The 13290-nt window shown below is 33.2% G+C and overlaps 2 protein-coding genes across 5 annotated transcripts in view; one reads left to right on the forward strand and one right to left on the reverse strand.

The window, feature by feature from the left end:
• The first annotated feature begins 762 nt into the window (after nt 1-762).
• LOC123705093 (galactosylgalactosylxylosylprotein 3-beta-glucuronosyltransferase S-like) lies at nt 763-10476 on the forward strand. Of its 2 annotated transcripts, XM_045653717.1 has the most exons (5): nt 763-1119; nt 2836-3096; nt 3438-3708; nt 3871-4089; nt 9714-10476. In XM_045653717.1, the coding sequence occupies exons 1-5, from the start codon at nt 1010-1012 to the stop codon at nt 9834-9836; spliced, it is 984 nt and encodes a 327-aa protein (XP_045509673.1). In that variant the 5' UTR covers nt 763-1009; the 3' UTR covers nt 9837-10476. The 2 variants fall into 2 exon arrangements, with proteins under 2 accessions (XP_045509673.1, XP_045509672.1); XM_045653716.1 differs by lacking the exon at nt 9714-10476 and having other exon boundaries at nt 3871-6286.
• LOC123705094 (L-galactose dehydrogenase-like) overlaps nt 10476-13290 on the reverse strand; it is a 29244-nt gene continuing 26429 nt past the window's right edge. For all 3 annotated transcript variants that reach the window (XM_045653719.1, XM_045653718.1, XM_045653720.1), the window contains exon 7: nt 10476-10662. In XM_045653719.1, the coding sequence (XP_045509675.1) occupies nt 10575-10662 (88 nt within the window). In that variant the 3' untranslated portion in view covers nt 10476-10574. The remainder of the gene's footprint in view (nt 10663-13290) is intronic.

Genomic DNA, 13290 nt, shown 5'->3' on the forward strand with positions numbered 1-13290 from the left:
CGCCTGTCCACCTGCAAGAAAACTTCCGCGAGAAATGTCCGACAGTCTGTCCGACAGCAACTTGCAAGTCTAATTCCGCGTTTCCACCAGCAAGTAGACTTGCAAGTTGTTGTCAGACAGACTGTCGGACATTTCTCGCGGAAGTTTTCTTGCAGGTGGAAACGCGGCCTAAGTCGCCGTTGCTAGATATAATAATATATTATGTAGAGAAAAAAATAATTTTATTAGGTAATTAAATTAAATTTTATTATAGAAAAGTTAGTACTTAAGTAACTGAAATAAATTTATATTTAGGTAATGATGTAAACCACAATCTGTGCCACAATGTAAACCTACGAACTTGGGATTTGAACAAGGATTTGAATTTATAATGTGACATTTCACGCTTATAATTCAAGTTAAAAATTATGTAATTTTCATCCTTTGTATAAGTAAACTCAGAGTCTAAGTTTTATAAAAGTTTTCATCTCTTTTTTATCATCGTTTTGTTTTCTTTTTTAATTTTAAATTATAATTAATAAAATTCATTTAAATCACAAGTTTAAATGTAGTTTAGAATTCTAAATTTTTGTAATCATTCGATTTGAATTTTGAAGAGTTTGAAGAAAACTAAATAATTAAATAAATAAATTAAACATTTTACCGTGTATGTATTACCTATGTAATAGACTTTTTTAATTTAGATGGTCCTCATTTGACATGTCAAATTGTAATGTCAGATAATGACATAAAATTTTCACATTTTGTTGTCAATATGTACTGAATTACTGAATCACATAGGTACTGAATAAAGAAAACTGAAATTTATCCGTGTCATTTTCTTTCATTTTCGGAGTGCGGACTGTTTTTCATTGAATTAAATTGTTCCTTCTTGTTCATGAGCTGGAAATCATTGGGAAAGGTTTCCTATTTTTTTTCTATAAGGAAGACGTAAATTTTTCCTAGAAATAATAATTATACCATGTATAATTTTTCTATATCTGCCAGTTAATTTTTTTGAATAAGTTAAATGCAGCGTACAATGAGATATTGGAAATTGTTTAAAAACATTTTTGCCATGGGTATTATAATAAGTGTTATGTGGTTATTGTTTACTTGGAGTAGTGTTGAATTATTAAGGTAAGTTTTAGGAACTCTTTTAATCTATACTTTACATAATATAATATTTTTAAGCTGAAGAGTTTGTTTGTTTGAACGCGCTGATCTAAGAAACTACTGGTCCGATTTGAAAAATTATTTTAGTGTTAGATAGCCCATTTATCACCATAGGTTAAGGCTATACATATTATAATATCATCATGCTAAGACCAAAAGGAGCGGAGCAGTGCGGGTAAAACCGCGGGGCATAAAGTTAATGATATTATGTGTTCTATATTTAACTATTTAGATGTAAACACGCAAAAAAGCATAAAATCTGATTATAGTTTAACTACTAACTTTCGGCCCACCATACATATAAAATATGCATGTTCCCTAAAAGTATTCAAAAAACGATTGTTGCAATTATGTTGTTTTCTTGTTTATTTGTTTGTGATCACATCATATGAATTCACTTGGTTTTGAATTATATGATTGAAGCAGGAGTTGAGCATTGCTAAGGCACAAATTGGTTCTAGCTTGTAACGGGGAAGATACCATAGTCTAATATAAAACTGGTGCAAAGTGGTAGCCTATTTACAGTATGTTTCGTACGGTAGATGTGGCATAAGGATGTTGAATATCACACAATTGTGTTGATACCCAAGATGCAAGAGAATCCCTGCCGAAGCCCCTTATATTTGATGGTGGGCATAATTCCATTTGTTTGTACCATTGATTAGAAGAGAAAGCAAACTAAATTTAAACACCTATTTAAGTGGCAGTTATTTCAAGAGTGTGATAAAGTGCGTTGGGGGCTCACAATCTCTACCTACCTATATGAAATTTAAAACAATTTTTATTTTTTCCATATCATATTTGTTTCCAGTACTTAGCACTTATGTAAATTTCGTTGAAAATATTGGGGCAACTATAAAACAACATTAAAAATTGAGAATTTCTAAATTTCCTGTTGAAAATATATAGATTTTTTTTTAATAATATGAAATATCCAAAGCATATTATTCATATTCATGAATAACTTCATTGTATGACCTTTTTATTTAATTTTTAATTTCGCGCTCACAAGTATGAAAAATGAATTTAACAATCTTGTTTTATATTTTAGATGTAATGCAATTTTCTTACTTTGCTGCATGTAAAATTTAAATTTAGGATGAAAAGTTATGTGACCTTTATATATTTCAACTAGCTTACCGCCCGCGGCTTTGCCCGCTTTCTCTAAAACGATTTGAGATTTAAACTATCCTATCTCTCAAGTTGGATCGAACTGCAACTGTTGTGTGCGAATTTTATTATAATTGGTTAAGTGGTTTAGGAGTCCAATAAGGACAAACATTCTGACACGAGATTTATATATATATTAAGATAAGATATAAATAATATAAAAACACTGTCCCCTTGAAAATTTAAATATTATTTTTGCTATTCTTTAAACAATATTTTATGGTTTTGCCCCATGGCAACATGCTGCATGCATTTTAATATCAGCAGTAAGATAATTTGAACAGGATCACAAAATAATGAAGGTGGATTAATTTTAACTTTTTAAGTACTAAAGAACGAAGTTAGGTTAGACTACATTTTTTTGGCTCTTAGATGCTTTATAAATTATATGGAATTATGGCATTCAGTTTTGATTTTCAGATTTCAGTTAATTTTACGTGAAAGTGTGTTCTTGCATCTTAATTGTCATAGGAAAATAAAATTTTGATTAGATTTTAAATTTACTTCTAGTTTATCATCACTGGATACTAGAAGCATTCCAATTGCTGTGAAAAATAAGATGTGCCATGTCAATTTTAATGATGAGCGCCAGCACATCAGCAACAGCAGCGACTTGAAGATGATATATTATGTGACTCCGACATACCCTCGGCCGGAACAGGTGCCTGAGCTCACCAGGCTCGCGTATACACTGATGCATGTACCAAGACTACATTGGATTGTAGCTGACGATCAACCTATATGTTCTGAAGAGGTCTCAAAGATACTTAAGTAAGTTTCAAACTTGTTTCATATTATTTTGTAAATTAATTTTGTTGTGTTATGTGTAAAATACCACACAAAGCAACATATTGAGGAATGTTTGGTGGAATGTAGGTTTCCATAAAATATGTTATAAAAACATCAAATATATGCTGTAACTATTCTTGAATTGCCATAACAATAGAATAAAAAAACAAATCAATATCACATATTCACTACATGTGCAGTGTTGCAGCTGTGTTTGTTTGTACAGATTGAAAAATCATAGCACATAAAGCAAAATAAAAATACTAATTACATTAAATTACAAGCTAAGTTACTACACTATTTAATTAGAACCATTTTTACAGACGAACTGGCCTGCCATATACTCACTTGTCTAGTCCAAAGCCATACTTGTACAAAGGAACAAACTTTCCCCGCGGAGTGTCCAACAGACGTGCAGCGCTCACTTGGTTACAAGAAAACGTGAATGAAGGAGTACTCTACTTCGGAGACGATGATAACACAGTGGACCTGCAGCTGTTCGACGAAATTAGACTGACGAAGAAGGTGTCAATGTTCCCCGTAGGTCTGATCGGTGATTATGGTGTTTCTTCGCCCGTTGTAAAGGATGGAAAGGTATGTTTAAATTTTAATGTTATTTTTAAGTAGTATCCACCATGATTACCTTGAACAAGTTAATTCATTAGTAGTTTATTAGTAGAATATAATATTTATAGTAGGATATTTGTACAATTAAATTTTCATCAATATATTCATATAACTCACATTCATTTTCAGGTTGTTGGTTTCTTCGACTCCTGGCCAGGATCTAGATTATTTGCTGTCGACATGGCTGGGTTTGCCGTGAACATTGAGTACCTGAAGCCCTCTGCTAACATGCCATACATTGCAGGACATGAAGAAGACAGATTTCTTGTTAGTATTGGCTTGAAAATGGAAGACATAGAACCACTGGCTGCCAACTGTTCGAGAGTACTTGTCTGGCATACTAAAACTGTTAAGTATAAAAAACCAACCATAAAACTTGATATTAAAAAACTCGATAGTGTTCCTGCTTATAGAAATTTCGCGAATTTGCTTAAGGAAACAAATAGGCTCGGTATGGCCACCCTCAGCGACAATAATGGGACGAAACCTTATATAACTAGAAATAGGAAATCATATGAAACACTAGCTGGTCTAGAATAATTTTTTTTCAAATAAGCTGTTCTTAGCCATTGTTTGTTTTGCAGAAGCTTATGCAGTACACTACATATTAATACTTCTAGAAAAAATAGAGAACATATTTTTAGGTCTTAAAGGCTTTTTGCTAATTCAAGTGTGGCAAATTAATATGCACAAAAATAGCCATATTCTGTATTAACTGTTGATAAATAGAACTATAAATAGTCTAATTATATAAATAGTCCATCCAACATGTGCTCCACTATGTATTGATTTTAAAATATTTTGGAGATGTTATTCTTAACTCTGCTATAGAACATACATAAACTTATATGCCGGTCAAATTTTTTTTGTAGATTAGTAGATAGGTTGTATGTACATAAGATCTTATAGGAATAAATTATGAAGAGTGAAATCCAGTGTGATGTTAGATAGGTTTTAAAATATTTAGGTAAAAAATATGTTGTTTTCAAAGACTAGTCTTATGTATAATTTATCAATTATGTTGATATAAATCAATGCATGATTAGTACAATACTGTACATTGTTGTGTTGAATTTTTATTTGTTGGTATGTATTTGTGTTGTCCTCTTTTGATTTGTGAAATATTATTATGATTACTATGGGTTAAATATAGGTTCGAAATTGCTATTAATTTTAAAATAACATAATGATAAATGGTATGAATATAGCCAATATACCACGGCAGATCATACTTAAGATTAGATAAACAAACATATTTTTATTATTTTAGAGTTTAGACTAAGACATTTCTCATTAAATTAAATGATATATCTCATGAAAATACTGAAATATTTTATAATATTAATTATTGATTTAATATAATTCTAATACATATTAACATGTATTGTTGATTCATTATATTATAGTATTTTATTAGGTTTAAAGAATGAACATTTGTCTATGTAAAAGTATTATATTTAAAGGACCACAAAAATTAAATTGCTGTATTCGGGCACAGATAGTTTACAATCAGATGAGGAAAAATTGCCCGAATACAGCAAGTTTTCCTCACTTTGATCTTTTATAGGTATTTGAGATCAAAATATTACTTTTATAGTTGAATTGTTGTGTTGATCTAAAAATAATTGATTTGAATCTCATAAAACCTTTGTTTTTATCACATAAACATATGCCGAGCAAATGTCAGTAATGAAACTTCTTTGCCAAGATTCAAAGATAACAAAATGGTCGCCACTCCATGACGTGATGGCATTGCCATGATGCGATCTAGAAATTTTACTCTCAACGTGCCTAAGAAGTTTCACTTCAAAATAAAACTTGCAGTATTTGTTATACAAGCTTAATTTCATGTCTGAATATTTTTTATGTAAAAATATGAGTTGGAAATTGATCTGAATTTTCTTCATGATGTAAACCAACGTGTAGACATTTATTATCGCTAATATCTTACTTTTCTCAGTGCAATAGAAGTTTTATTTTATTCTTTGTAACTTACTACTAACAAAATATGTGTTTTAATCTTGTCTTATTATATTTTATTTTAAATTCCAGTGCAATATTTTTTTAAACATCCAGTGAATATCATATTATATACAATAACTATAATTTTAAAATTAAAAGTAATTATCTACAAAAATATGTAAAATATATTTTTAGCTTAAGTTTTTTATGTTCGGAATGAACAAACATTACTGTTATCTATTTGTCTGTGGTATATTATTTTATTCTTTAATTTAATTGATCTCTTTTAGTGATATTAATATTACGTCTTAAAAAACTAAAACACGAATGTTAACAATGAAAAGTTATGTTAATTTTGTGGGGTGACACGTGTTGTGACAACTTTTTATGGTGGAATATAATGAATATTATACATATTATATCTGATATTCTATCATTAATATTATTTGTAAATATTATATTTTGATCTTTAGCGGTGTGGCGACCAATTAAATTTAGATTTGACGGAACAAGCGACCAAGATGTATGAACAATGAAATAAATACAATTAATGCATGTAATTATTATTAGGACTTACTTTTTGTTATATACAGGGTGGCCCAAATGTCGTGGATCAAACGCAACCAGGGGTTAGGTGAGGTCATCAGCAGCAAAAAGTTGATCTACGGGAGGTCTCTAAGGTCAACCACTGCAGAGTTATAATTTATTTTGTGTTTTTATGAGAAAATTGGATTTTTTAAACTTATTCTTATTAAAATTCGAAAAAATGTACACCTATATCTTTTTTATCATTTTAACTAGATTAGTACTGATAAGTCCTTGCGTTAGACATGCTATTTATGGTTGTTTATTGGGTGTGTTGAAGATAATATTCAATTTTATGAATTACTTTTTTCTCAAATTATAACTTTTTATTTACTTCGAACCCCACTGTGAAAAAAAAAATACTCTACCGAAAAGTGACTCTGTATTTCAAGTTTTGGTGCATTTAATGGGGATTCTGAAAAGGTATTACACATGGCTATGCGTGGCTTTGATATCTTTTAAGGACGATTATTCGTAGGAAGGCCAAAGTTAACCCAAACTAAAACTTGGTTAGACTCATTTAAGAATAATCTGGAACTAATACAATTAATGACGATGACTCTCTGTCTCTCTTTTACACTAACCATTTTATCCTTTGTCAATAAAAAACTGGTTCGCGCCCGTCAGTTCAGGTAGCGATATCTTTTCTAGGAAACAATAGGTCGGGCCAGCCGGGGTTGGGCCGGGGGATGCGCGTGAGCACGTTTCTTTAGAATTTTTAGTGTTCTTTAGTGACTCGCTTCCTGCCAGTGACTACACACGTGTTTTTTCTCTCGGTTTTACGACGACTTGTGATCAGTTTCTTTCCTTTGACCTACGCTTTGCTTTTCGGACTTGTGATTGATTGCCTACCTGTGACCTGTGCTGTGTAAATCGGACTAGATTCTAAATCGAACGTATTGCCTACAAAAGTGGACAGATAGCTGCTGCGAGGAGAGAATACACCCAACGGGAGTATGCAGAAATGCATTACCTGTATGGCTTTAGCGACGGTAATGCCCGGGCTGCTGCCAGAGAATATCGTCAACGCTACCCTAACCGTGATCGTTTTCCGGACTACAGGGTCTTTATGCACGTACATAATTCGTACATGGAGGGAGTCTTACCCGGTCAGCATGCTCCGAGAGCAGGCAGACCAGTGGTGCGTTTTGAAAATGAAGATGAAGTGCTGAGAGAATTAAGATTAGATCCTGGTGTAAGACAACGCCAAATATCCCGTAATCTCGGGATTCCAAGATCGACGGTGCAACGTATTATTAAAAGGAATAAATATCACGCCTACCACGTGCAAAGAGTGCAAGCTTTGCTGCCCGGTGATTATGCAACTAGAGTACGGTTTTACAGAGAGATGCTAAGATACAACAGAGAGGATCCGCAGTTTTTCAATAAGGTTTTATGGACGGATGAGTCAAATTTTAGAAGAATGGGAGTGTTCAATATCCACAACTAACATTTTTACTCCAGAGTGAACCCCCATATAATAAGAAATGATCGATTCCAGCATCTGTATGGCATTAACATGTGGGCTGGTATAATTAACCAGCAGTTGGTGCTGCATGAAATGCCAGCAAGACTGAATGGAGCTCATTATTTAAATTTTTTACAAAATAATTTAAACCAAATTCTTAACGAAGCTGAAGTTTCAGAAGAAAGAATAGCAGAAATGTGGCTGCAACATGACGGCGCCCCGCCTCACTACACTCGAGCAGTTAGAGATCATTTGAATGAGCGCTTCCCCAATCGGTGGATTGGTCGAGGAGGACCTATTGCATGGCCACCCCGGTCGCCCGATTTAAATCCATTAGATTTTTTTCTTTGGGGCTATTTTAAAGAAATAGTTTACCAAAGAGAGAACAATACTGAACAAGAACTACGACAAAAGCTCGAATTTGCTAGGGTACAAGTTACTAACAACAGAGGTGCATTCCGTAGGTTACGTAGGAATTTTATTAGACGGTGCAGATTGTGTATTATGGTCAGAGGCAGAAATTTTGAGCATTTATTGTAGAATGTTTTGCTTTAATAAAACAATTATTTTGCAATCGTCGTTTTGTTTTTTCGTCCTTGAAAGATACTAGACCTACTCATGGCCATGTGTTATACCTTTTCAGAATCCCCATTGAATGCGCCAAAACTTGAAATACAGAGTCACTTTTCGGTAGAGTATTTTTTTTTCACAGTGGGGTTCGAAGTAAATAAAAAGTTATGATTTGAGAAAAAAGTAATTCATAAAATTGAATATTATCTTCAACACACCCAATAAACAACCATAGCATGTCTAACGCAAGGACTTATCAGTACTAATCTAGTTAAAATGATAAAAAAGATATAGGTGTACATTTTTTCGAATTTTAATAAGAATAAGTTTAAAAAAGCCAATTTATTCATAAAAATACAAAATAAATTATAACTCTGCAGTGGTTGACCTTAGAGACCTCCCGTAGAACAACTTTTTGCTGCTGATGACCTCACCTAACCCCTGGTTGCGTTTGATCCACGACATTTGGGCCACCCTGTATACATTAACATAAATTGTTATATTATTAATAACTTGGCTTATTAAATATCGTTTTTAATGTTTTGAATATCTTCGGCATAGACATAATTCGAAAGTGTTCACAGAAGAGAGATTAATATGATAGTAACACGATAGTTTTAAAACATTCATAAAATATGTATTACTATATAAATATATTATGCCATTTAATTACGTATTGTTTTAAAGCAATCAGTGCCACTAAGAGACAAATAATGATGGAGGACGAACAATACAGATTATAGATAATTAATTACAACTTGTAACAGTTAACTTATTGAAATAAAAATGTAATAGAAATATTTCCATAGAAGGTACTTAAACCTTGTTCCTATTTTTATAATTAATAAACACAGGAACTATTTAGGTTTATAAATTCATAGCTATGTATGTAAAATATAACGGTTGCCAATAGGTACAAAGTAGGTAGCATTCCGATTTATAAGTTGTTGTGAAAATAATTGTATTTATTAAGTTTAGTACCTTATCGTAACTTCGCTTGTCTTCACAAAATTTGGTTATTGGTAAATTACTGGTCAAAACGGTAGGTTTTGTATTGTTCGCTATAGATCTTTTGATTTTGTTCTGAATACAGTTTGCTAAATTAAAATTTATATCAACTCATTTATGTACGACAAAGCTGTGTTAGAGAATTATTTTCTTTGATAACGAATGGTGTGTTTTAAAACAGAGTCATAAATAATAATTTGTGTCGATTAAGGGCGGCCGTACACGGACCGCTCGAGCAGTTAACGGCTGAGCGACGTACACGGACGGCTCGAGCGGTCGGTCGTTGACGGCTCGAGCCGTCGGTTCTTGACTGCTCGAGCCGTCGCTACCAACCGCTCGAGCCGTTGATTTTTTGACTAGTCGCGTCATTGATTTTCAGGGGGAGAGGAAGCCGTCGACGGCTCTAGCGCAGTCAACGGCTCGAGCAGTCAGTGTATGCCTCACGACCGCTCGCGAGCCGTCAACGGCACGATGGAATTTCATCATGCAGTTGACGGCTTGAAGCGGTCGCGACGGCTCGAGCCGTCACGTGTACGGCGGTGAATGAATGCCTATAGTTCACCGCGCGGTCGCGGCTTCAAGCGGTCGGTCTCAACTGCTTGAAGCGGTCCGTGTACGGCCGCCCTAAGTGCTCACGAAATTTTATTAACTACTTAGAATACTGCACTCATACACATAGTTTTGTTGGACTTTACCTACACACATTGTATAATATTTTGCGCTGAATTTTTATTTGTTTGTTGCTATGAGTAAGTCTAGTAAAACATGTAGTTTTTTTTTTTAGTTTTTATGGCTATTATCCATCGGGAAGAGAACGTTAGAAATAGAAAAGGTTATTTCTAATTCTTTTCTCAGGCAATATTATAATAAGAAAACTGTACTTTTAAAGGTTATTGATTGTTTTTAGTTGACTTAGTTTGTTAGCAATGCACCGCTAATTTTTACATAGGACAGATATAATATCCTCGATATTATGTTTGATATTTTATTATTTTGCAAAGAAATAGGATTTTTGTGGATTTATTGTCTTAAATAACGCTGATCGTTACACTATTAAATTTAGATAGGTAATAGATATGTAATGTCTGAAAAAGAACTATTATGTGTAATTTGTCCGTGTTACCAAAAATAAAATAAAAAATCAATAAATATTATGACTTTTATTGGAGTATTACATCTTAATCTTAAATACTAACACATAATAATAAAATTAAAATAAGTGACTTTGGTATTTGGCAGACTACTGGTTATCTTCTAATTCATTTAGCTTGGCTTTGTGGGCAGGTAGTTCCACATCATCCCAATGCAGAGTGATTTTATCAAAATATCTGCAAATAAAATTAAAAAATATAATACAGAAGGACCGAATGTTATCTACACCTGTGTGGTTAGAGGACCAATAAACAATAAATAAATTAAATCCTACTAATATTATAAATGCGAAAGTTTGAGAGGATGTGTGTGTGCACAGTGCCACAGTGTGTGTGTGTTTGTTACTCTTTCACGCAAATTGTTCTGAACCGATTACAATGAACTTTAGCACACATAAAGAGGGTAACTTGGATTAACACATAGGATAAGTTTGATCCCGGAAATCCCACGGGAACGGGAACTATGCGGGTTTTCCTTTGAAAACGCGGGCGGAAATCTAGTAATTAATAAATTACAAGCTTTTCTATTATTTATGTATTATTTGAGATAACAGTTCGTAAAAAACATCGTAGCACCATCCTAAATATTATTAATATAACTGTAATAATTACTTTCACATCCATAAATTAAAATTAGGTATACCTACTTCGTGTTTGTCGGTCTCTCATATAGAAATCCTTGACAGTATATTATTCACATACATATTAGTTCAAGTACCTATTACGTATCTAGTTACACAGTTGATTTATTTTCTTATTATATAACGAGAGTGCTAATTTTATTGTACTGTAGTATGGGAAGATTATATTTATAACAACTGCCTCGTTAATTATTATTTGACAAGGTCAATCGTAAGCCTAGAACCTTACATATAGATAGGGAGGCGAGGTAGCTAAATGGCGTAATTCAACGGCGTCGTCGAGACTTATCAAAATCGAAAGATAAAATAATTTCGAAAAGAAAAGCTTCTATGCTAAAAACCTTTTTAGCGGTGGGTTTGGTTGGATTTTCAAAAATGTAAAAAAAAACAGTTACTTGGGCATTCTCGAGCGCGTCAGATATTCATACTACGTATGCCCCAAGTGCCTCTGATAACAACGGTATACTAATCTGCCGGTTTGCGTGGTGGGGCTAGGCATATAAATTAGTCAAAAATGCACAAAAAAAATTTACTCGAGCGCGTCAGATTTTCGGAAGGGGTGTTAAGTAGGCCCCAAAAAAGCTCCCCTTAAAAAAACTGACGATTACGGCAAGACGATAAGTTACGATGAATTTTTGAAAATGCAGAAAAAAAAAGTCCTTTTGAAATACTCGAGCGCGTCAGATTTTCATAGTGGAGGTTTATCTCGGTATCCTGAAAGCATATTTTCTTAATCTGACAAAAATGTTGGTGGGTTCTCTTAATCTGACCGAAAAAGGTTTGTGGGTTTCTTTTTTTAAATCATCGTTATTTCATATCAATTTTTCTTAACACCCTCAGTTTTCGAGATATACTCAAAAAACCGGGAGTTTGAGTTTCTTGATGCTTCAAGTAAAAAAAGTTTTAACTTTGGACAAAAATTAAAAGAGACCTTTTTTGTAAAATAAAATTATCTTTTTTGTTTATTTAAACTATTTTTTTTTTGGAAAAAGTAAAGTTCGCGACTTATATGCTACAACGCGTTTTTCGGAAGACGAAATGGCTCCTCCAAACTTCCGGTCATGCGGAAACCGGCAGATTTTGTATTTTTAGTAATTTTTAGATTATATTCTTCAAAATAGAAATAAAAAAAATCGCGCTCGAGAATGCCGGATTAAGGTTTTTTTTTTACAAGTTCGCGACCCTATAACTCGGCGGCGTCAAGGACTTATGGTCAGATTAGTTAAAATTAGCCTTAAAACACTAAAATCAACCCCCAATATCTTAATCTGACGCGCTCGAGTATTTCAGACTATCGTTTTTTTTTACTAATCTGATCGTCTATCCTAGGCGCGCGTCACTACATATAGAGCTAAATAGTTAACAAGGTTGTTCTATTAGGTCTAAGGTATGTCTCATATCTTAAACTGCCACGCTCGAGTATTACAGAAAATTCCCCTCTTCGCCTCCCTATCTAATAGGTAGATTGTAGAACGTAGACTTATTATAAACGGTTATACGGCCTGTAGGTAGGCTGTAGCTGTAGGCATACTTTACATAATTATTAACTAGCTTTCCAACCGCAGCTTCGCCTGCGCATTCAAAAAAGACCCGCATAGTTCCCGTTGCCGGATTTCCGGGATAAAACCTATCCTATTTCCCGGGGTTAAAAGTAGCCTATGTCCTTTCTCGGGTATCAAAATACAGTGTAAACTCTATATAACGTCACTTAAGGGACCGTGCATTTTTCGACGTTATAGAGAGTGGTCGTTAAATGGAGAGAATAAAAATCAGAATTAGAAAAAGAGAAAATTTATTTCAGACTAGTGTTAGTAGTTATGTACATAAAAAAGAATGTTACTTGAACGCTATTGTGTATAGTCTGTTATTTTTGTTTGACGTCTTTTGCTGCACCAGTAATTTTGTTGTATTTTTTTACTTATTTTATTTATATCTTATTAATCATGGTCAAAAACAATGGGATTGCTTGCAGGTGTGCTTGCACGTATAGACACACCTGCAAGCAATCCCAATTTGTAAACAAAAGAACGAATTTCTTAGAAAGTTCGGTATGAATGACGTCGAGTTTATTACTTAATTGTTGTCGTTATTGAGAGTGAGCGTGATGCTATATGGAGTGTATTATTGTATAGACAACAATATAAACCAACCAAAGTCGAGAAAT

This window comes from Colias croceus, chromosome Z (assembly GCF_905220415.1).
Source record: "Colias croceus chromosome Z, ilColCroc2.1".
NCBI lineage: Eukaryota > Metazoa > Arthropoda > Insecta > Lepidoptera > Pieridae > Colias > Colias croceus.